This window comes from Girardinichthys multiradiatus, chromosome 5 (genome assembly GCF_021462225.1).
Source record: "Girardinichthys multiradiatus isolate DD_20200921_A chromosome 5, DD_fGirMul_XY1, whole genome shotgun sequence".
In the NCBI taxonomy this organism is placed as follows: domain Eukaryota; kingdom Metazoa; phylum Chordata; class Actinopteri; order Cyprinodontiformes; family Goodeidae; genus Girardinichthys; species Girardinichthys multiradiatus.
This window is the reverse complement of record NC_061798.1, coordinates 15,767,729-15,790,126: the sequence shown is the minus strand read 5'-3', so window position 1 is coordinate 15,790,126 and position 22,398 is coordinate 15,767,729. Positions and strand designations below refer to the sequence as shown.

General features: G+C 40.6%; 1 protein-coding gene across 1 annotated transcript in view; it reads right to left on the bottom strand.

Annotated features, from left to right (window-relative positions):
- Nucleotides 1-22,398, bottom strand: part of fam184b (family with sequence similarity 184 member B) — a 60,194-nt gene that overhangs the window by 25,623 nt on the left and 12,173 nt on the right. The window contains exons 2-8 of the mRNA XM_047366219.1: nucleotides 22,081-22,269; nucleotides 15,790-16,464; nucleotides 13,554-13,689; nucleotides 7,913-8,064; nucleotides 6,680-7,225; nucleotides 4,417-4,524; nucleotides 4,042-4,340 (exon numbers count right to left, since the gene is read on the bottom strand). Of these exons, the coding sequence (XP_047222175.1) occupies nucleotides 4,042-4,340; nucleotides 4,417-4,524; nucleotides 6,680-7,225; nucleotides 7,913-8,064; nucleotides 13,554-13,689; nucleotides 15,790-16,464; nucleotides 22,081-22,269 (2,105 nt within the window). The remainder of the gene's footprint in view (nucleotides 1-4,041; nucleotides 4,341-4,416; nucleotides 4,525-6,679; nucleotides 7,226-7,912; nucleotides 8,065-13,553; nucleotides 13,690-15,789; nucleotides 16,465-22,080; nucleotides 22,270-22,398) is intronic.

The window sequence follows — 22,398 nt, the reverse complement described above, 5'->3', positions numbered from 1 at the left end:
TAACGTTGTCTAGGCCACTCCAAAACCTAACTTTGGGCTTGGGTTTAGGATTAAGGTCACAAACTGATTGCTGGATATTCTCCTTCAGCATTTTCTGGTAACAACCATGATGGTGGGCCCATCAACTGTGACAAGTTGGTCCCAAACCAGCAAAGCAACCTCAGACCATCACACTACCAGCCACCATATTTGACTGTATGTATACTGTTTGTTTTCTGAATTACTACGCTAGTTTGATAATGTAACAGAATGCAAAACTACCAATGTCTTGGGGATAATCCAGATGTTTGGGAAATGTGAATTATTTTGGTCAGCAGGGGTTTACTCCTTGGAAGTCTCCCATGCAGGGCATTTTTCCCAGTCTTTTTCTTGTTGTTGAGTCACAAGTAGTGACCTTAACTGACGCAAATCAGGCTGCCAGTATTTTAGATGCTACTCTGAGTTATTTTCTGATCTCTTGGATGAAGGTGTCTGTAACTGATGTTTCCCTGTCTGACCACTTTTCTGTTATTTCTGAAAGCATCACCTGCACTGACTCAGTTTGCCAAAGAGACATGATAAGAAAACGCATCTTTAAGGACGGTGCTGCTGAAACCTTTAACCAGATTTAGTCTTCTACCTCCACTTCGTTTCTGGGAAGAAAATGTCTTCGTGGAGAAGTGCTCCACCAGTCAGAAGTGAAAAAAAGGAGTGTCAAAAAGCTGAGCGCAGGTGGCGAAAGACTGGACTCCAGGTTCACTGTATTATCTATAAGGAGAGACTCTACAGATGTAATCTACAACTGAAAAATGCAAGGGAATCTTTCTTTTCTGAGATCATCAGCAAAAACATTAACAATGCTCGTGCATTATTTGCCACGGTCGACAGGTTAACAAACCATCCTGTAACTGTAGCATCTGAACTCTACTCTACCAGGGTCTGCAATGAATTTGCTAAATTCTTCACTGAAAAAACCCAAAAGATCAGAGGGGCAGTCAACATATCCAGATCACCTCCAGTACCAATGTTGTGTCCAACTAGAACTGATTTTGACAAAATTTCCCAATTTCACCAAATAAACGACAAAAACTTTGAAGAAAGAAATCGTACAGCAACTAAGCTCTTCTTCCTGCTGTCTCGATGTTTTACCCTCAGCTTTCTTAAGAAAGCTTTGCCCGTAATCACATCTGATTTAACACAAATAATAAACACGTCCCTTTTGTCAGGTGTTTTCCCCCAGGCCCTAAAAACAGCCATTAACAAACCTCTATTGAAAAAGAGCAACTTGGACAAGCTGCTACTACAGAACTACAGGCCTATATCAAACCTCCCGTTTATCAGAAAGAATATTGAAAAAGCTGTGTTTCAGCAGTTAAACAACTTCCTAACAACGACCAACCGCTTTGATGTTTTCCAGTCAGGCTTCCTGCTCACCACAGTACAGAGACTGCTCTTGTCAAGGTGTTCAATTACATCTGTATAAATGCAGACTGTGGAAGAACCACAGTGCTGGTATTATTGGACCTTAGTGCAGCATTCGACACTGTTGATCACTCCGTTTTATTAGAGCGCCTGGAAAACTGGGTCGGCCTTTCTGGTACAGCACTCGATTGGTTTAAATCCTACTTGAAGGACAGGGACTTTATAGTGTCAGTAGGTAACTTCACATCAGAGACCACAAAAATCACATGTGGCGTTCCCCAAGGGTCCATCTTAGGGCCCCTCCTATTCAATATCTACATGCTCCCCCTAACTCAGATTATAAGAGGCACATAAAGACAGTAACAAGGTCGGCCTTCTATCACCTAAAGAACATCTCCAGGATTAAAGGACTAATGTCTCAGCAGGACCTTGAAAAACTAATTCATGCGTTCATCTTTAGTAGAATTGATTACTACAACGGTGTCTTCACAGGTCTGCCTAAAAAGTTGATCAGACAGCTGCAGTTGATCCAGAACGCTGCTGCTCGCGTCCTCACTAGAACTATGAAAGTGGAGCACATCACCCTGGTTCTAAAGTCCAGATACTGGCTCCCTGTAGCTCAGAGAATAGACTTTAAAATACTTCTGTTAGTCTATAAATCACTGAATGGCTTAGCACCAAAACACATTACAGACTTGTTGTCAGTGTATCAACCACCCAGACCTCTCAGGTTTTCTGGCTCAAATCTACTCTGCATACCCAGAACCAGAACCAAACATGGAGAAGCAGCTTTTAGTTCTTATGCTTATCACAGAGTGACATTTTTGGACTCTGTTTTTGGCTTTGTGTTTGTTTACCTTTTGCTTAGATGTTTCTATTTTGGTTTTTGCATCATGTTTTCTTTTCTCCCTCTTCCGCCTCCTAGTGTTTACTTCTTTAGTTTTTTTTATGGTTGTTTTCTTATTGCTTTGTATGGTTTATAATTATTATTGTAATTATTATAGTTCTTGGTCTTCCCTGGATTCTCTAGTTTTATTTCTCTTTATTTTTTAAATTACCTCTGTTGTTTGATTTTCTGTATCATTGTAATGTTTTTCACAGCGCCTTGAGTGCCTTGTTGCTGAAAAGCGCTATATAAATAAACTTGAACTGACCTGACTTGAATAATCTATGCACTTTTGGAGTGATGTTGGTAGGCCATCCATGCCTGGAAGGTTCCTCACTTGGGTTGTTGCAGTCTCAAAGCCTTTAAAGGGGGTTTATAATCCTTTTCAGACAGACTGTGTTTCTCATTGTTCTTGAATTTCTTTAAATTGGGGCATGATGTGTTGCTTTGTGAGATCTTTTAGTCTGAAATTGCTGATTAATGATTTGACCCGGGGGATCAAGGATAGAGGATAAAGGATAGTTATTTTCCCCTTTCTTAATGAGGTTACCATTTAAAAAAATATAATTTGAACCTCAGTTTTCAAGATTCTCAGTTGGATTTGTAGACTTTGACTGGGCTATTATAACATATGAATATGCTTTGATCTAAACCATTCTATTTTAGCTCTGGATGTATGTTTAGTGCTGCTGTCCTGCAACAAGGTGAACTTCTGCTGCAGTCTTTAAGTTTTATGCAGCTTCCAAAAGGTTTTTCTTCTAAGATTTTCCTGTATTTAGCTCCATCCATTTTCATATCAACTCTGAAAAGCTTCTGTTCCCCTACTAACGAAACACAACCCCACAGCCTGAAGCTGCCACCACCATGGTTTGCTTTTTGTATTTACTCAGCTCATCTTTGTCTGCTGTAATTATTTTTTTACCATCTGAATTATGTAGATGTAGCAAAAAGTTAAAATCTGACAGAAGAACTCTTTAAGGTAGAAAATACTTTTTTTACAGCATTGTAGCAGTAAAAAGAGATTTGTGACTCTGAATATCGGTTCAGCACATTACTAATTCACTTAAACAGGGCTATAACTAAAACACAACACTGCATTAACAGCCAATATATTACTTTTATTTATATAAGTAGTTGTAACCTCTACTAACATTTAAATCATAAATGTAATTTACCATAACATTTCATTTTTTGTCATTCTATTTCTGAACTGGATCTTAAAACCTCACACTGTAAGAGACTACGGCACTGTATGCTACATGCATCACAAATAACTTTATATCTTCATTATCATCAACTCATTGCATGGCATCCTGCTTTTCTTTTCATTTGCCTTTTTTAAAACGTTCTACTGTTTTCCTCAACATTAATGTGTGTTGTATCCATCCTTATCTACCCAGAATAGTTGTAACTGGGAGAAGCAGCTGTTAGAGTGTAATTAAACAAAATTAAAAATAAAGTGAAAAGCTGTATTTACACGCTTAATCACATAGCCGTGATAAACAAAATGCTAAAGGTGCAAAACCTAACGGTGTCACAGCTCAGGCAATTATCATTTAAACTATAATATTGACTTATTCTTCCCTTATGTAACAGCAGAGCTTATTGACTGACTTATATTTATTACTGCAGCAATTTTCCTGTCTGCAAAGCCGCAACATTACTCATTTAAATGAGGCAGTAAATTGAGATTAAAAGCAGAGTGAAGGCTTGGAGATGGAAGCGGGTCTGGCAGGTCAATTTTGGGTCGCTACCTGATGTGGGCCTCCATGTGCCGCTGGCTCTGCTCCAGAAGATTCCTCTCTGTATTCATTCGGCTCTGTTCCAGGACTTTCTCCTCCAGCCGATGCTTGTCACTCCTCAGGGAGGCTGTCTCTCTCTGCAGCCTGTCACGCTGCCTCTCTGCCTCCTCTTGAGCTCGAGCCAGCCGACTCCGGGCCTGACCGAGCTCCTCCTCCAGACGAGAGTATCGCGGACCGCATGATGTTGCAGCCTCGCCGGCCACCTTCTCCTTCTCACCGTTCTGTTGGATCACAGCCTCCAACCTGCAGATCTGTAGCACAAACAGAAATCTGTGGCAAAAAGAAAACGTTAATATATTTCACTTCTCATCTTGGCTTACATCTTACCTCACTGTTGGTATCCTTCAATTTTGTCCTGAGCTCATCTTTTTCTCTCTCCAGGCTTTTGCGTAGCTCCTCAGCAGCTTGTCTCTCATCTTCCAAACGTGCACACACCTTCAAGAGTATTTGGCCACCATCAAAACCATCATTACCACAATCACAGGTACATTTTGTAAGGTTAAAACCATAAACATTACCCTGTTTAATTGGAGTTTTATATGGTAGATCAACATAACATAATTGTAGAGTGGAAGGAAAATTGTAATAGTTTTCATTATAATTGTTAAGTGTTGCTTAACATTTTTATTCAGCCCCTTTTACTCTGATACCCCTAAATAAAATCCAATGGAACCAACTGCCTTTAGGACTCACCCTGTTAGTAAATAGACTTGCTGGTTTGTTAGAGAACATTAGTAAGCAAACAGCATCATGAAGACCAAGTAAAACACTGTACAGGTCAGTGAAGGTGGTGGCAGCATCATGATGTTGTCAGGTTCTGTCTCTGTTAGGTTTTTGTGTTTACTTTCTGCTTATTCTCTTAGATTCCTTCTGGTTAATTTTGTTACTTCCTGGGTCCCAGTGTTAGATGTGTTTAGTTTATATATATATTTATATATTTCTTATAGAACTGGTCCCTCTGTGTTTATGTTCTTAAGTCTAGTTTTCTTGTGTGCAGCTCACCTCCCTGCTTTCCATGCTCATCAGGTTAACTAGTCATTCTCCCTCTGTATTGTTTAGGTTCCCTGGTCCTCAGCTGTCTCACATTCTCCCGATTTGCTCCTCTCCCAGTTCATTGGTTCACACCCCACTTCATTATCATTGTTCACCACTGGATTCTCTGCATTTGCTACTGCATACCTCCCTAGTTCCAAGTCTCAGTGTTCTTGCCTGTTAACCTGCCTATGTATGTAGGTGTTTATCAATTATTATTAAATCTTGTCGACTCACCATGCGGCTCCCGTCCTCCTGCCTGCATTTTGGTCCTGCTCAACCACAATTTATGACAGATTTGGGGATGCTTTTTTCAGCAGTAAAGAGAAAACTGGTTAGAGTTAATGTAAAGATAGATTAAGTTAAATACAGGATAGTCCTGGGAAAAAACAACTTTTAGACAGTGCAGAAGACTTTAAATATCCAGGAGGGAAGAGGGAGCACCCCACAAGTTTAGCACAAGCCACATCAATGCTTTAGAATGCCGTGAAAAAGTCCAGACCTACATCTAGTATCTAACTGACAATGAGCGGCAAGACCTGAAAGTTGATGCTTACAGACGCTCTACATCCAGTCTTAATTTGAGCTTTTGCCAAGAAGATTTGCCAAAGAAAAATGTATGTCTGTAGATATGCAAAGATGGCAGATTAGCATACCCCAAAAACCTGCAGCTTTAATTGCAGTGAAAGGTGGTTCAACAAAGTATTGATTCAGGGGCTGAATACAAATGACCACCAACACTTTCAGTTTTTTATTTGTAAAAATCATTTCAAAACAATGAATCAAAACTGTACACTTTTCTGAGTTGGTCTATAAGATAAAACCCAAAGTACACTGAAGAGTGTGATTGTGAATATGACAAAATGTAAAACAAAAGAAATACTTTTGCAAGGCAGTGTAGTTTATAACTCTACTGTCATACCACAATACTATGACCCAGCCTGAATTATAAATCTAGATTACAGCAAGATCACATAAGCATTAAAAGGGCAGTGTTTTTGGACAACTGAATCTCATAATATATTTATATAGACTGTCAGAGAAAAAACTTTCTGTAAATCAGGCTTTCAGCCACCTCCCCACCGTCTGTGGCCCAGCTGTTCCTCAGAGTGCAGACAGCTGCACCATGGGATGAAAAGAGACATTATTACTTGTGGCATTTTGCTCCTTCATGCAAAATAATAACGTATAAAATCTGACTCAGCCTGGAACTAAAAAAATCACCATTTATTATTCAGCTGAACAGCAGACTATTTTTAAAGTTTGGATTAAACTGCACATTACAGAGGAATTGTGCTCTCATTTGCAGCATAGTCTGATTGCTGTCAAAGAAATGTTCAACCTTAACCTGATTTATCCTGTCATCCTGACTCTAAGAGGTACAGTGCCTTGCAGAAGTATTCATTTGTGTTGCTCTATCACAGCAAAATCAAAAGGAATGTATCAAAGTTTGAGGTTACAAGAAGACAAAATGGGAGAAAATTAAATGCATATGAATTTGTGCCTCAGTGTCAGTAGTACCAAGCTCTTTCCTGTGTGTGTACAGACTGGTGCTGACCTCTTGGTTGGTCTTCCTCTCTGAGCTCAGAGCTTCTTGGACATTGTTCAATTCTGCCGCGTGCCTCCTCATCACCTCCTCAATCGCCCTCCGCACCTGCTCCTTCAAACGCTTCTTGTCTTCCTCAGCTTTCTCTGCCAATCTCTTCTTCTCTTCCTCCAGCTTCTGCTGCACATTGGCCCTCTCCGTCTCAACCTGCTCGATGCTCTTGTCCAGCTGGGAACGGATGCGAACTCTCTCAACTTCCAGTTCTTTACGTAGTCTGTCCACATCTTCCTCTTTCTCTCTTCTGAGGCGTTCTGTGATCTCCTCCACTTGTTTTTGGAGCACTTCCTTTTCCTCATCTCTTTCTCTGCGTATTTTGCTTCTTTCCTTCTCAAACTGGTCCTTTTCTTGCTGCCGATCCTTCTGCCGACTTTCCCTCTCCTTTTCCATCTCCTTCAGCAGTTTCTCCCTTTCATCGTCTGCGTGCTTCTGGATGCGGCGCAGCTCCTCGGTCTGGGCTCTCACCATCTCGGAGCGCAAGCTGGACAGGGCTTCAGCATGCTGCAACAGTTTTATTCATTCAGCATATGTGTTCCATCTCACTGCTAGGTAGCACTAAACAGTACAGCCACTTCTTCTCTCAAACTTAGAGGCTATTTCCTGGCATTTTTAGGGAACTTACTAGGTACTTTTCAGAACCTGCCAGATATTTTTTTAGAGGCTACCAGATGCTCTCCGAGAACTTACCAAGTACTTTGGCAGAACTTACTAAGGTCTGGAAAGTACCTTTAACAGGTACTTCCTTGAAATGTAGCGGTTACTTTCTGGGAACTTATGGAGCACTTCCAGCAACCAGGTTGAATTACCAGATACACTCTCATTGGTAGGTTCTAGAAAGTTATCATTATGTTCTGGGAACATTTTGGGAAAGGTACCTGGTAGGTTCTGTCAAAAGTCCACACAATAATTGGTACGTTCTTTGAGACTATCAATGAAGTTACTGGTAAGATAAAGGAAGGTACTTGGTATGTTTCTGGAAAAGTAACTGGTGGGTTTCTAGGAAAATAAGTGGTAAGTTTCCTGGCAAGTAACTGCTACGTTCTAGGAAATTACCTGGTAGGTTTTAGAAGGGTAGTTAAAAAGTTTAAAGTACCTCTAAATTCAAAGTCTTGAACTCTAAGTTGCTGGAGAGCACAGACTGCATTTTGTAGTGCTACCAAATATGTTTTTAGTTTTTTTGTGTATCACCTGGCGTATTTGTCGGGCGTGGTCGCTGTTTCTGCCGCTGCTCTGTAGCTCCAGCTCCCTGTTCCTGCTCTGCAGGCGGTTCACCTGGCTCTTCAGCTCCTCCAGCTCAGCACACACACACACCTCACAGCGCCCACGGTTCAGCAGCTCCTCTAACAGACACACAAAGCACACGCGGTTAAACACTGAAGTGAATGCAGTCATGGCTGTATAACAGAGGAATTACAAACTACTATCAAAGCAGCAAGTTGAACTATTCAGCTTCCAGGCAGATTGTAAGAATTTGAACCACTATATTACATTCTATTGGCTTTAACGAGCACAGCAAATTACACCTCCTCAATTACAACATAATAGCCAAATGGATCTCAAATATGAGAGTTCACACCTTGATTCCTGCATACTTTATTGCAAATTGAATCAATGCAATCATGCAAAACTGATCTAAGGAGTTAACTTGGTTTACTTTAGGTTAGTATTCATAATATGAACAAATTTAATAAGCAAATAGAAATCAAAAATGTTCCTGAGGTTTTTCCATAAAATTGACTAAGGTATTGCCATGTAGGCTTTTTACGGATAATTTATCTGATATGATTATTAGAAAGAGAGGTAACTGTGTAGCATGACACCTTCAGGAAGCTGTTTTCTTTGATGCACAGTGAATGATGTGTGAAGAACTTGAGGGTTGTAATTATCTGTTTATATTGTGGTAGCCTGAGGTAAAAACCTCATTATCAGAGTTTGAGGAAACAGTGGAAACTTATTCAGCTTTGATGAAGTTACAATTTCTTTCACACAAACGTCTACTGCCAGATAAGACCATCAATAAGAAATTAGATATGATTTAACGCATGTTCCTGAAGATACCAAAAATCTGCTATTACTAGATAAATTTGCTTCCTTTAAATTAAATCTTTATTACAAAAGATTTACTGGTTGCTTCGACAGTAACAGAAATCCAACTGTCAGCCTGAGTGGTTTGACTGATTAATGACCAATCCACCCAAAGCATCCCGATATTGTTGTGTTTTAAGTCTGTGAATGCACCAGAATTTTACTGAAGATCTTCTTAACATCAGTAGGTTGTTTTAAAAGGAGTAAAGATGTGAGAGGATTCTAAAAGAAAAAATACAATATTTTCTACTGTGTCGGCTGCTCAGCTGGATGCTCTGTAACTCACAGACTAAAGCTGTCCTTTTCTGGACCTTTAATTTGCATCAAGGTATAAACACGAGGATATAAAAGTTCAATTGTTATGATCATCAAGTAGTAGTGTGTGACACATTGCATGAGTCCAGATTTTGCGCAGGGAGGTTTGTCGTAGTTATTATCAGTGATGGTTCCCTTAAGTGAATCCTCAGAGAGATAAAAGGTAAGAAAAATGTTGATTTTAGCAATTTAGAGCAGCTCAAACTAGAAATGTTTCAATACCAAGGATGCAACGTTTTATTAGCAAATATGAACTAGTCTGCACTTTTAAAAAATGCAGCTGGAAAGTTTTCTGAGATAAACGTCTTCTGCATTAGTGTTAAATGTACATTGGTGGAGGTTGCCAGCTGGATCAGTCCGCCTGATCAGCAGGATGAGCTGATCATGAGTCTGTTGGACCACTTGTTTGCTGAATATTGGACCATTTGCACGTTGCTGGACGCTACCAGGCCGTTTGGCGTCATCGGCCATTTTGCATCCCAGGATAGCCTGCTACTATGAATCCCAGCAGCCACTGCGGCTGACATGCCGGGGCGTCCCGAGTTTGACGTCACGGAAAAGCATAAATGAAGGTGACCCCCTTTAAAGCTTTGCTTTCACGTTGGATACCGGACCAACATCTGAAGCATCTCTCTCTGGAGAAGAAGAGGTCCCACATGGATTCTTCATTTATTGTCCTTCGTTGGCCAACGAAAAAATTTATGAAAGAGGTTTCTGGAATGAGAAGGCCAGAAATTTCACTTTGCCAATCGAAGACGTGAGTTTAACACGTAACCAAAAACCCCAGAGTTTCAAGGAGACTCCCTTCTTATTTTGTTCTAGTTGACTGCTGACGGTCAGATCATATTTTTCCTTTTCACCAAGGAGGCCAAAAGACGGAGATTGACCACTTTCTGGGAGCAGACGCGTGGAACTCTTCACCCCCACTTTTTCTTTTCTCTCACTCGCTGCCCCAGAAGGAAGACTTCAACAAGTAAAATCCACCTTTTATTTTTATTTCTTTATTAGGAATAGCTTGGGCAGGGTAGAGGAGATTAGTGCGATGTAGAATCGCCACTTATAGTCTAATGTGTTCTGAATTGTATGTGCATGCCATTGTTCTTTTGAAACGTGATTACTGTTGTTTTCTGAGGCCGCCGTGTCTCGCAAGATTGTGGTTTCACCGTGTGAAGACCAGAGAGCAGGTGAGCTGTGAAACTGGACTGCTATAATAACTTTATGGTGAAAATCCACCATTTTCTTTGTCTTCAATTTTACTGCTTACTGGCTTGCCGCCAAAAGTTTTATTGTCCTTTGTCCTCTGGATTTACAACCTTGCTGGGGGGGAAGTTTATGACTGCCTGCATCTCACTGAGCTACACTTTCTGGCGGGTTGCGCTCCCAAAGCTTCGTTCAACACCATATTCCCTTGTCATATTATCACTTTTGCCATAACTGCTGGTTGATTCCACACTGCTGTTTTGCTTTATTTTGTTTAGTTAGATATTTTACCCTTCTGTGTAGAACTTTGCATGTTTGAGTAGGTGAAGATTATCGGATCAAAGAGTTGATTGTATCAGGCTGATTGGGTTAATAAATGTTCACGTAGATAAAGAGAAGGCGTTTTGTGTTTATTTTGTGCAAGAGTGATTCGTCAGTCAAAATAAGGTTAAATTTCCACACGTTTCGGCAGAAACGGTTGATTAAACAGTGACATCTCTGGTAGTTATCAATTATTACTGAGTATTTAACGGTTGTAATTATCAAAGGCGTTGAGCCACAATTACAACACCAGAAGACATCTCTGGTTTCTATTCATAAATGAGGATTTTTGGTTAAGAAATTAATTTTCTCAAATTATGATTTTTAATTATAATTATTGATAAATATTAATTAATCAACAATCATAATCCCAACAAGTCCATCCGGATGCTGTTGCAACACGGACAGCCTGATGCAAAGTGCAAAGGTTTACTCTCCACACTGGGCAGACTGATGGATGCAGTTGTAATCCTCAACCAGCAGAATGTTTGCATACTAACTCAAACGCTCGGCTAAGAAAACTGTGACGATTGGATTCTTGCGAAAGTGAAGAAATTTAATAACCACTAATTTAGTGTTGTATTCTCTTGAAACGGACATTTTCAGTTTATTTTGAATTGCTAAAATGATCTAAAATCAGGGGGGCTGTGTGACTAGCTACTAGCCTTCCACCGCCCTGAGGAATTATTAATTTTTCTACAAATTGCCTCATGGTGTCTGGACCTCACTTCAAAAAAACTCTTTCAGAAGTTAAAATCTGACTCATCAAAGAGCAATGTTTTTTTTTCACTTGTTTTTGTTTTCATTATGCTTCTGCCTTATACAGTAGTCTGGATGAATTGGTCAAGAAAACACACTGTGCATTTCCATTTGATGCCATTTATTGATTTCAGAATTTATTTTATACTAACTGAGGTAATTTACAGATTAATCATATGATAAATTTCTTTTGGTACCATTCCATATACAGGGGTTGGACAATGAAACTGAAACACCTGGTTTTAGACCACAATAATTTATTAGTATGGTGTAGGGCCTCCTTTTGCGGCCAATACAGCGTCAATTCGTCTTGGGAATGATATATACAAGTCCTGCACAGTGGTCAGAGGGATTTTAAGCCATTCTTCTTGCAGGATAGTGGCCAGGTGATACTGTGGTACGTGATACTGGTGGAGGAAAACGTTTCCTGACTCGCTCCTCCAAAACACCCCAAAGTGGCTCAATAATATTTAGATCTGGTGACTGTGCAGGCCATGGGAGATGTTCAACTTCACTTTTATGTTCATCAAACCAATCTTTCACCAGTCTTGCTGTGTGTATTGGTGCACTGCCTTCAGGATACAATGTTTGAACCATTGGATGCACATTGTCCTCAAGAATGGTTCGGTAGTCCTTGGAAGTGACGCGCCCATCTAGCATAAGTATTGGGCCAAGGGAATGCCATGATATGGCAGCCCAAACCATCACTGATCCACCCCATGCTTCACTCTGGGCATGCAACAGTCTGGGTGATACGCTTCTTTGGGGCTTCTCCACACCGTAACTCTCCCGGATGTGGGGAAAACAGTAAAGGTGGACTCATCAGAGAACAATACATGTTTCACATTGTCCGTAGCCCAAGATTTGCGCTCCTTGCACCATTGAAACCGACGTTTGGCATTGGCATGAGTGACCAAAGGTTTGGCTATAGCAGCCTGGCCGTGTATATTGACCCTGTGGAGCTCCCGATGGACAGTTCTGGTGGAAACAGGAGAGTTGAGAAGCACATTTAATTCTGACGTGATTTGGGCAGCCGTGGTTTTATGTTTTTTGGATACAATCCGGGTTAGCACCCGAACATCCCTTTCAGACAGCTTCCTCTTGCGTCCACAGTTAATCCTGTTGGATGTGGTTCGTCCTTCTTGGTGGTATGCTGACATTACCCTGGATACCGTGGCTCTTGATACATCACAAAGACTTGCTGTCTTGGTCACAGATGCGCCAGCAAGACGTGCACCAACAATTTGTCCTCTTTTGAACTCTGGTATGTCACCCATATTGTTGTGTGCATTTCAATATTTTGAGCAAAACTGTGCTCTTACCCTGCTAATTGAACCTTCACACTCTGCTCTTACTGGTGCAATGTGCAATCAATGAAGACTGGCTACCAGGCTGGTCCAATTTAGCCATGAAACCTCCCACACTAAAATGACAGGTGTTTCAGTTTCATTGTCCAACCCCTGTATAAGGCATTAACTAGACCCTGCTTAAGTTTGCTTGAGTACATTCCTGAGTGGTTCTCATAGGGGTCTGGACCCCACTTGGGGTCATAAGTCAACATGATTGGGTTCTTGAGACCCTCTTCTGAAATATAATCAAATAGCAACATTTATTATGTTAAAAGCAAATCAATAAAATTGTAATATTTTGCCTGTTTTAACTGACCTTCTAGAAGAGGTAATAAATAATCAGCCAGTGTCCCTTTGATTCTGTTCTAATAGGTGATTGGCAGAAGAACAATTTAAAAAAATCTTTTTTTTTTTTTATAATAACAGGTTGACCTCATAAATCCATTTCCTGTTGGATTAAAGCCTGCTGCTTTTACTAAAGAACCTGAAATATATGTTTTTTCTCTTTTATGTTTTGTGGTCCGATGAAAAAATGTAACCTCAAGGTCAGACCTCAAAGAAAACCACCAGTTGGTATCAGTCGGAAAAAAAACTCATTAGTACATCTCTACTAGCCAATAATGCTGGTATACTCAGGGGTTACTTTAGGGTCACAAATCACTTATAATGTCATTTCGTGGGTTGGAAACCTGAAGATTTCAGGAACCACTGATCTAAAAGACTGTTTGTTTCAGAGTAGTAGGAGAGTTAAGCTCATCCTGGCTGCAGCCCAACCTTCGAAAGACAAACCGAATGACTACCTGCTCTGCTCTGCAGCTCGTCTTCCTGCAGCAGCAGCCTCTCCTTGGCGACAGCCAGCTCCTCCTCCGCCCGTTTAACCACGGCCTCTGCCTCCAACACCCTTTTCCGATCCAGCTCCAACTCCTCCTCCAGATCCTGATAAAGGCCAAAAGGGCAAGTGAAGATGGGGAGGCACAGTGCAGTATAGCAGAAAACACAGGAGAAGAGGAAAAACAAGACGATATAAAATGAGGGGAAAAAGGGAGCTCGACAGCAAATACAGGTCCTTCTCAAAATATTAGCATATTGTGATAAAGTTAATTATTTTCCATAATGTCATGATGAAAATTTAACATTCATATATTTTAGATTCATTGCACACTAACTGAAATATTTCAGGTCTTTTATTGTCTTAATACAGATGATTTTGGCATACAGCTCATGAAAACCCAAAATTCCTATCTCACAAAATTAGCATATTTCATCCGACCAATAAAAGAAAAGTGTTTTTAATACAAAAAACGTCAACCTTCAAATAATCATGTACAGTTATGCACTCAATACTTGGTCGGGAATCCTTTTGCAGAAATGACTGCTCCAATGCAGCGTGGCATGGAGTTAATCAGCTTGTGGCACTGCTGAGGTCTTATGGAGGCCCAGGATGCTTCGATAGCGGCCTTTAGCTCATCCAGAGTGTTGGGTCTTGAGTCTCTCAACGTTCTCTTCACAATATCCCACAGATTCTCTATGGGGTTCAGGTCAGGAGAGTTGGCAGGCCAATTGAGCACAGTGATACCATGGTCAGTAAACCATTTACCAGTGGTTTTGGCACTGTGAGCAGGTGCCAGGTCGTGCTGAAAAATGAAATCTTCATCTCCATAAAGCTTTTCAGCAGATGGAAGCATGAAGTGCTCCAAAATCTCCTGATAGCTAGCTGCATTGACCCTACCCTTGATAAAACACAGTGGACCAACACCAGCAGCTGACACGGCACCCCAGACCATCACTGACTGGGTACTTGACACTGGACTTCTGGCATTTTGGCATTTCCTTCTCCCCAGTCTTCCTCCAGACTCTGGCACCTTGATTTCTGAATGACATGCAGAATTTGCTTTCATCCAAAAAAAGTACTTTAGACCACTGAGCAACAGTCCAGTGCTGCTTCTCTGTAGCCCAGGTCAGGCGCTTCTGCCGCTGTTTCTGGTTCAAAAGTGGCTTGACCTGGGGAATGCGGCACCTGTAGCCCATTTCCTGCACACGCCTGTGCACGGTGGCTCTGGATGTTTCTACTCCAGACTCAGTCCACTGCTTCCGCAGGTCCCCCAAGGTCTGGAATCGGCCCTTCTCCACAATCTTCCTCAGGGTCCGGTCACCTCTTCTCGTTGTGCAGCGTTTTCTGCCACACTTTTTCCTTCCCACAGACTTCCCACTGAGGTGCCTTGATACAGCACTCTGGGAACAGCATATTCAGTTCAGAAATGTCTTTCTGTGTCTTACCCTCTTGCTTGAGGGTGTCAATAGTGGCCTTCTGGACAGCAGTCAGGTCGGCAGTCTTACCCATGATTGGGGTTTTGAGTGATGAACCAGGCTGGGAGTTTTAAAGGCCTCAGGAATCTTTTGCAGGTGTTTAGAGTTAACTCATTGATTCAGATGATTAGGTTCATAGCTCGTTTAGAGACCCTTTTAACGATATGCTAATTTTGTGAGATAGGAATTTTGGGTTTTCATGAGCTGTATGCCAAAATCATCCGTATTAAGACAATAAAAGACCTGAAATATTTCAGTTAGTGTGCAATGAATCTAAAATATATGAATGTTAAATTTTCATCATGACATTATGGAAAATAATGAACTTCATCACAATATGCTAATATTTTGAGAAGGACCTGTATAACACAGATGCAGAGTGCGGATTGGAAAAGGACGGATGAAATGTGGTGAGTCAGGGAACTATCCTGCCCAGTAGTGAGGCTTTAATGGTCTGCTGCGAGGGCTTATGTCAAGCTCCATGCCAACTCTCTTAGGGCTTCTTAATGCTCATCCGGGAGGTGGTAATGGCAGTGCTGCACTGCATCTATCCTGCTCAAATTGCTCATTAGCAGATAGTTGGCATAAGAAGTAGCACTGAGGGAGGGTAGTTTGTTGTTAGCCAACCATGCTCACCTACCTCCTAACATTTTACATTGATACCAGTGTTTTTCTCACAGATTCTAGTTCAGGATGACTGAAAACATATTATTGTTTCTGCATGTTTACCTGTATTCTCTCCTGCAGTTTCACTGTGTTCCTTTTGCTTTCAGCCTGCCTCTCCAGGTGACCTTCTACCTCCGCTTCAGCCCGCTTCACTCTTTCCCGCAGAGCACTGTGCATCCCCTTCTTCTCCTCCTCCTCCCTCTCTTCCCACCTTTGCCGCTCCTCTCTCCATTCTGCCTCAATCTTCTTCCTCATCTGCTCTTTCTCTTCATGGAGGTCATTCACTTTTTGCTCCCACTGCTCCTGCTCTTCTTTGACCGCTCGCCTCTTCTCCTCCTCTGCTCGCTCCCTCTCCTCCTTCAGGGCCTGCAGCTCCTCCAGAAGGGATTTCACTCTTTCTAAGTCCTCGTGCTTTTCCATTATCCTCTCTTCCTCTAGTTTCTCTTTCTCCCTGTCCTCTCTTTCCCTCTCTTCCTGTTTCTTCTTTTTTTCCTCGTCGGCTGCTTTCTGGAGCTCCTCACGTTTAGCGCTCAGCTCCTGGATCTGCTCCATGGTGTTCTCTAGCTCTTTGCCCAGTCTCAGGCTCTCCTCCTGGGTGGCGCTGATCTCGGCCTTGGCCTCCAGGAGTCCATCCTCTGCAGCCCGGAGCTTCTCCTGAAACTCTTTCCTCAGCTCTGCCTCAGTTTCGCGCTCCCTCTCCTCCACCTGGAGGCGGAAAAACTCAAAGTCTGCCTGAACCTGGAGGGGCAAAGGATGAAACAATCAGCTGCACAATGCACACACAGTACCAGGCACATTTTTTAAAAGCCTGAAAGTGATTAATCTTTAATTTGAGTAATGTTAATAAATATGTTAGCAATCAGAAGACATTAAATTGTTTTATTAATCTCTGTTCACTTACATCATCCAATCTTCAGGGTAGGATTATACCACTGCAATAAAAGATTAATCCAATCTTTAATTTGAGTAAATTTATTCATTGCGAAGAAAAATAACCATGTTATGAAAAAAATATCCAACACTCATTGTTAGAGAACTGCAGCAATTTGTCTCCATGAGAACCATTTCATGTTATCTTCATGCCTTTTCTGTCACCACCACAAATGCAAAAATTTGGAGTTTGCTAAACTCCACAGAAACTTTAACTGGAACTGTCTGATTCGGTCAGATGAGACTAAGAACAGCAACAAACACTCCAAATTGGTTTTGTTGTGAAACAAATGATGAATGTGGAATGTGGGAAAAGCACCTCAGCCCACTGTTCAGAATGGTGGAGTATCTGTGAAGCTGTGGGTCTGCTTCTCTCCAAAAGGCCCTGACAACCTTATTATAGTGCATGGCTTAACCAACTCTTTGAATTACCAGATTTTAACAAAAAAAAATCTGATACCCTCTTCCAGTAAAATCAAAATAGGTCTGCACTCGACAGCAAGACAATGATCCAAAAGGTTTGTCCAAATCAACACAGACATGGTTCAGCAGGCACAACCTCGACCTTCTCTCATGGCATTTTTCATTTGGAAGAGTAGCTGAGAGAATGGCTCCTCTTTACTTGTTTGTTTATATGATTTGTATTTTTATTTTTTCTATTATAATTTTTTTATTTCTCTTTTCAACACATACAGTACATACCATACGTTTGGACACACCTTCTCATTCAAAGAGTTTTCTTTATTTTATTCTTTATTTATGATTATGAATATTGTAGCTTCACACTGAAGGCATCAAAACTATGAATTAACACATGTGGAATTATATACTGAACAAAAAAGTGTGAAACAACTGAAAATATGTCTTATATTCTAGGTTCTTCAAAGTAGCCACCATTTGCTTTGATTACTGCTCCACACACTCTTGGCATTCTGTTGATGAGCTTCAAGAGGTAGTCACCTGAAATGGTTTTCCAACAGTCTTGAAGGAGTTCCCAGAGATGCTTAGCACTTGTTGGCCCTTTTGCCTTCACTCTGCGGTCCAGCTCACCCCAAACCATCTCGATTGGGTTCAGGTCCGGTGACTGTTGAGGCCAGGTCATCTGGCGCAGCACCCCATCACTCTCCTTCTTGGTCAAATAGTCCTTACACAGCCTGGAGGTGTGTTTGGGGTCATTGTCCTGTTGAAAAATAAATGATGGTCCAACTAAACGCAAACCGGATGGAATAGCATGCCACTGCAAGATGCTGTGGTAGCCATGCTGGTTCAGTATGCCTTCAATTTTGAATAAATCCCCAACAGTGTCACCAGCAAAGCACCCCCACACCATCACACCTCCTCCTCCATGCTTCACGGTGGGAACCAGGCATGTACAGTCCATCCGTTCACCTCTTCTGCGCCGCACAAAGACACGGTGGTTGGAACCAAAGATCTCAAACTTGGACTCATCAGACCAAAGCACAGATTTCCACTGGTCTAATGTCCATTCCTTTTGTTCTTTAGTCCAAACAAGTCTCTTCTGCTTGTTGCCTGTCCTCAGCAGTGGTTTCCTAGCAGCTATTTTACCATGAAGGCCTGATTCACACAGTCTCCTCTTAACAGTTGTTCTAGAGATGTATCTGCTGCTAGAACTCTGTGTGGCATTGACCTGTTCTCTAATCTGAGCTGCTGTTAACCTGATTTCTGAGGCTGGTGACTCGGATGAACTTATCGTCTGCAGCAGAGGTGACTCTTGGTCTTCCTTTCCTGGGGCGGTCCTCATGTGAGCCAGTTTCTTTGTAGCACTTGATGGTTTTTGCGGCTGCACTTGGGGACACTTTCAAAATTTTCCCAATTGTTCGGACTGACTGACCTTCATTTCTTAAAGTAATGATGGCCACTTGTTTTTCTTTACTTAGCTGCTTTTTTCTTGCCATAATACAAATTCTAACAGTCTAGTCAGTAGGACTATCAGCTGTGTACTGTATCCACCTCTTGAACAACACAACTGATGGTCCCAACCCCATTTATAAGGCTTGAAATCCTACTTATTAAACCTGACAGGGCACACCTGTGAAGTGAAAACCATTTCAGGTGACTACCTCTTGAAGCTCATCAACAGAATACCAAGAGTGTGTGGAGCAGTAATCAAAGCAAAAGGTGGCTACTTTGAAGAACCTAGAATATAAGACATATTTTCAGTTGTTTCACACTTTTTTGTTCACTATATAATTCCACATGTGTTAATTCATAGTTTTGATGCCTTCAGTGTGAAGCTACAATATTCATAGTCATGAAAATAAAGACAACTCTTTGAATGAGAAGCTGTGTCCAAACTTTTGGTCTGTACTGTATTCATACATGAGAGCAAGCTTCTAACCCAACTCAGACAAGCAATTAGTTAATTAATTAATTACCTAGTTAAGTCACTTTAGTGACTTAATCTCTTTTTAAGAAGAAACTATAGGAAGTCAGATTACTAAAACAGCAGAACCTTTTTTGAGGTTGATTTTATTCTAAAATATTATTTCTCATTGAGTTTTTTTCAAAAATTTTCATAGTATGATATACTGCTGAAAAAATGCTTTTTCCACATATCTACCAGGGGTGGTAGCAACTGCAAAGATAACCTCATATGGAAACATTAAATAGGCTTTCCTTCCATGAGAGAATTGAGATAAGATGATACAACAGTGGTACACTTTAATCATAGATGCTCATTATGTAACAACTAAGCAGACTGTGGAGCAAACAACATGTCCACACTCTTTGAGCTTCAAAAATATGACCTCATTATATAATAAATCATTAACATTATTTGTCTTATACTATATATTTATTGCTACAATGTGCAATTTACTTTCTTGCTAGATGTTGACTGCAGTATTGTGCCTTGCAAAGTTATTCAAACCTCTCACGTTTTTTCATATTTTGTCACATTACAGTGGCAAACTTGAGTGTATTTTATGGTGATTTCATGTGATAGTGCAGCACAAAGTAGAGCGTAATTCTGATGGGGAATGAAAGGAATGCATGCTTCTAAATTATCTTTTACAAATAAAAATCTAACAAGTTGATTGCGTATTTGTATTCAGCTACCCAAAGTCAAATCTTTGTAAAACCATATTTTGCTGTGATTACAAGTTCTATGTTTCTACCAGCTTTGGACATATAGAGACTGAAACCTTTTCCCCATTCTTTTTGGAGAAATGACTGAAGATCAGTCAGATTGAGTGAGGAGCATATTTGAACATCAATGTATAAGTCTTGCCACAGATTCCCAACTGTTTTTAAGCCTAGACATTGACTGGGCCACTTTAACACATGAATATGCTTTGACCTAAACTTTGTAGCCCTGGCTGTAGGTTTAGGGCCATTGTCCTGCTGGAAGGAAAACCTCTGCCCCATTCTCTAATATTTTGTAGCCTCTACAGTATTCTCTCTTTTTAGTTCCATCCATACCATTAACTCTGACCAGCTTCACCTGCTAAATGAAAGCATCCTCACAGCATAATGCTGCCACCATCATGTTGCCTGTTGATGGTGTGTTCAGGGTAGTGTGCATTGTTAGTTGTCCACTAACAAACTTTGTTTTTCAGTTGAGTTGAGTGGGATTTTTTCAAATTAAAGTTCTTAAATTTATTTTGGTTAGTGAAAAACACACTGTGGAAAGCCATTGTGTGTCAGAAAATATAATTGATGTCTCACATCCTGAAGGAGCTTTTACCACATGTACGCTGTGCCCCCAAAATGTCTTGTGGCAAACAGCAAATGGGACCTCTTCAAACTTACCACAATGGCTTTCTTCTTACCACTCTTCCATACTGTACAATGGACTAGGGCTGTTGACAGATTCTGCCACCTGAGACTTTCTTTCTTATTTTTATTTGTAAAAAAAATTAAAAACCATGTAAGGATGTTTAACAAAAATGTTTATTTATCATCCATTTAGAGGTTTTTCCAAACGGGTGTCCACAAAAAAGGCTTGTGTGTCTCTTTGCTGCCTTTAAATGCTAAAAAGAGGGACGTAAAATGTTCCATTTGTACAGTTTTGTGATTTCAAAATAGTTGCATCACTGGCTACCAAAACAGGTTTGGCTTTACCTTAATTTAGCCCTATTCTGATTTAACAAGACAAAATCTAAATAAAGTAACAAAGCAAGATGACCCACAAAGCGACGCAGATCAGAGATTTCACTGTATAATCTGCTGCATTTCTCTCACTGGGAGGTTTGAAGATGTTTCTGCCTCTCTTCAAAATCCTTCCTGCTGAGAGCTAGCAAGATAAACTTCGACCTTCAGTCAGTTTCATTTGATTTAACATGTTAGAGTATTGCTCAGTCTGTTTATATGGGTCGGCTTAGAAATTACATATTTTCCTGTGAACAATTTTATTCCTGACTTAAATTACATGTTATCCTCTCTGTTTAATTTTGGAGAGTGGCTAAAAGTGATGTGTCATACCATATTTATATCCCAGAGCAACAGGAAATCATGGATTTTTGTTTAAAGTTCCTTGACACTTGGATCTACTTTGAATGTCAGGGAGACATTACAAAAAGGTTTCAGTTTTATTTATGTTACAGGAACTTTCAGGGGTAGCACTAAGTGTGAAACTGGAGATTTTATGAAAAAAAAATTTTTTTCACATTGGATTTTTTCTGCATCGATTAAACAGACTTTAATTAAAGGTTCGATTTTTATATTTATATTATTGGTGTGAGATTATGCTACTGCAATAAAACAAATTTAGTTAAAGGCTTTACCAGCGGTGCCAATAAATGTAGGAGGACACAACATAAACCTCTGTGGATTGACTGCCATGTTAAGGAACATTGGATTGGCTGCTCCAGCAGATAATTGATGAATTACACCAATGCGAATTTTCCCGAACAGACCACAGCCACCACAGTGTTGTGACTAAGATGTATTTCAGTGACGAACATAATAAGAGCCGTCAAAACTCTCTAATAGTTTAACAAAGCACCATTGACTCCCCCTTCAATTTGTTGTTTAGCAAAGCAAACAATGGACCATCCTTTATGAAAAGAAAGGAATTAATTCTGTTACTGCAATACTCCTTTTAGGAGTAACTTTCAAAGCAACAATGCAGTGACTCTAGACTGGAATTTATTTCCAAACTATCAGGACAAGAGAATAAGTGTGAGTTGCCTTTTTCTTGCCTTCATAACTACCTTTTTTAACATTAAAGTGATATTATTCTTAAGTAAAATGTATGCTAAATCTTTTCTGAAGGAATCTAACAATAGTAATTAATTCAACATCTTTAGTTATGTAAAAGTTACTATTTAGTTAAATGGACAGTGCAGACCCATGTTAAACCACACTGTGGACTTATTATGGCAAAGTTGTCCACATGTTCACAACGCTTTCCTTAAGTTTGACAAAAAGGACAGAGAAAAGAAAAATGATAGGACAACATACCTGAGCCCCAACTCGCTGCTGCTCATCCAGAGACTCCTGCAGCTCAAGGAGGCGTGTCCTCAAGACTGATCCCTCCCCTTCTTGGCATGTCTCCATCAGTATGCGGTGCAGCTCATCGTGGTGAGCATGATTTAAAGCCAGCAGGGCTGCTTCCTGCTCCTCATTCCTCATGTTCAGAGAGTAAATCACCTGAAAAGTGTTGAGTAAACAAAGGAACAACTTAAAATCATATCACACTTTGTATCTTAGCGTTATTTTCAATGGAAGGAATCACAGCTGCTAACCTGCTAGCTTGCAAAGCTAGCCAAAGATAAATAG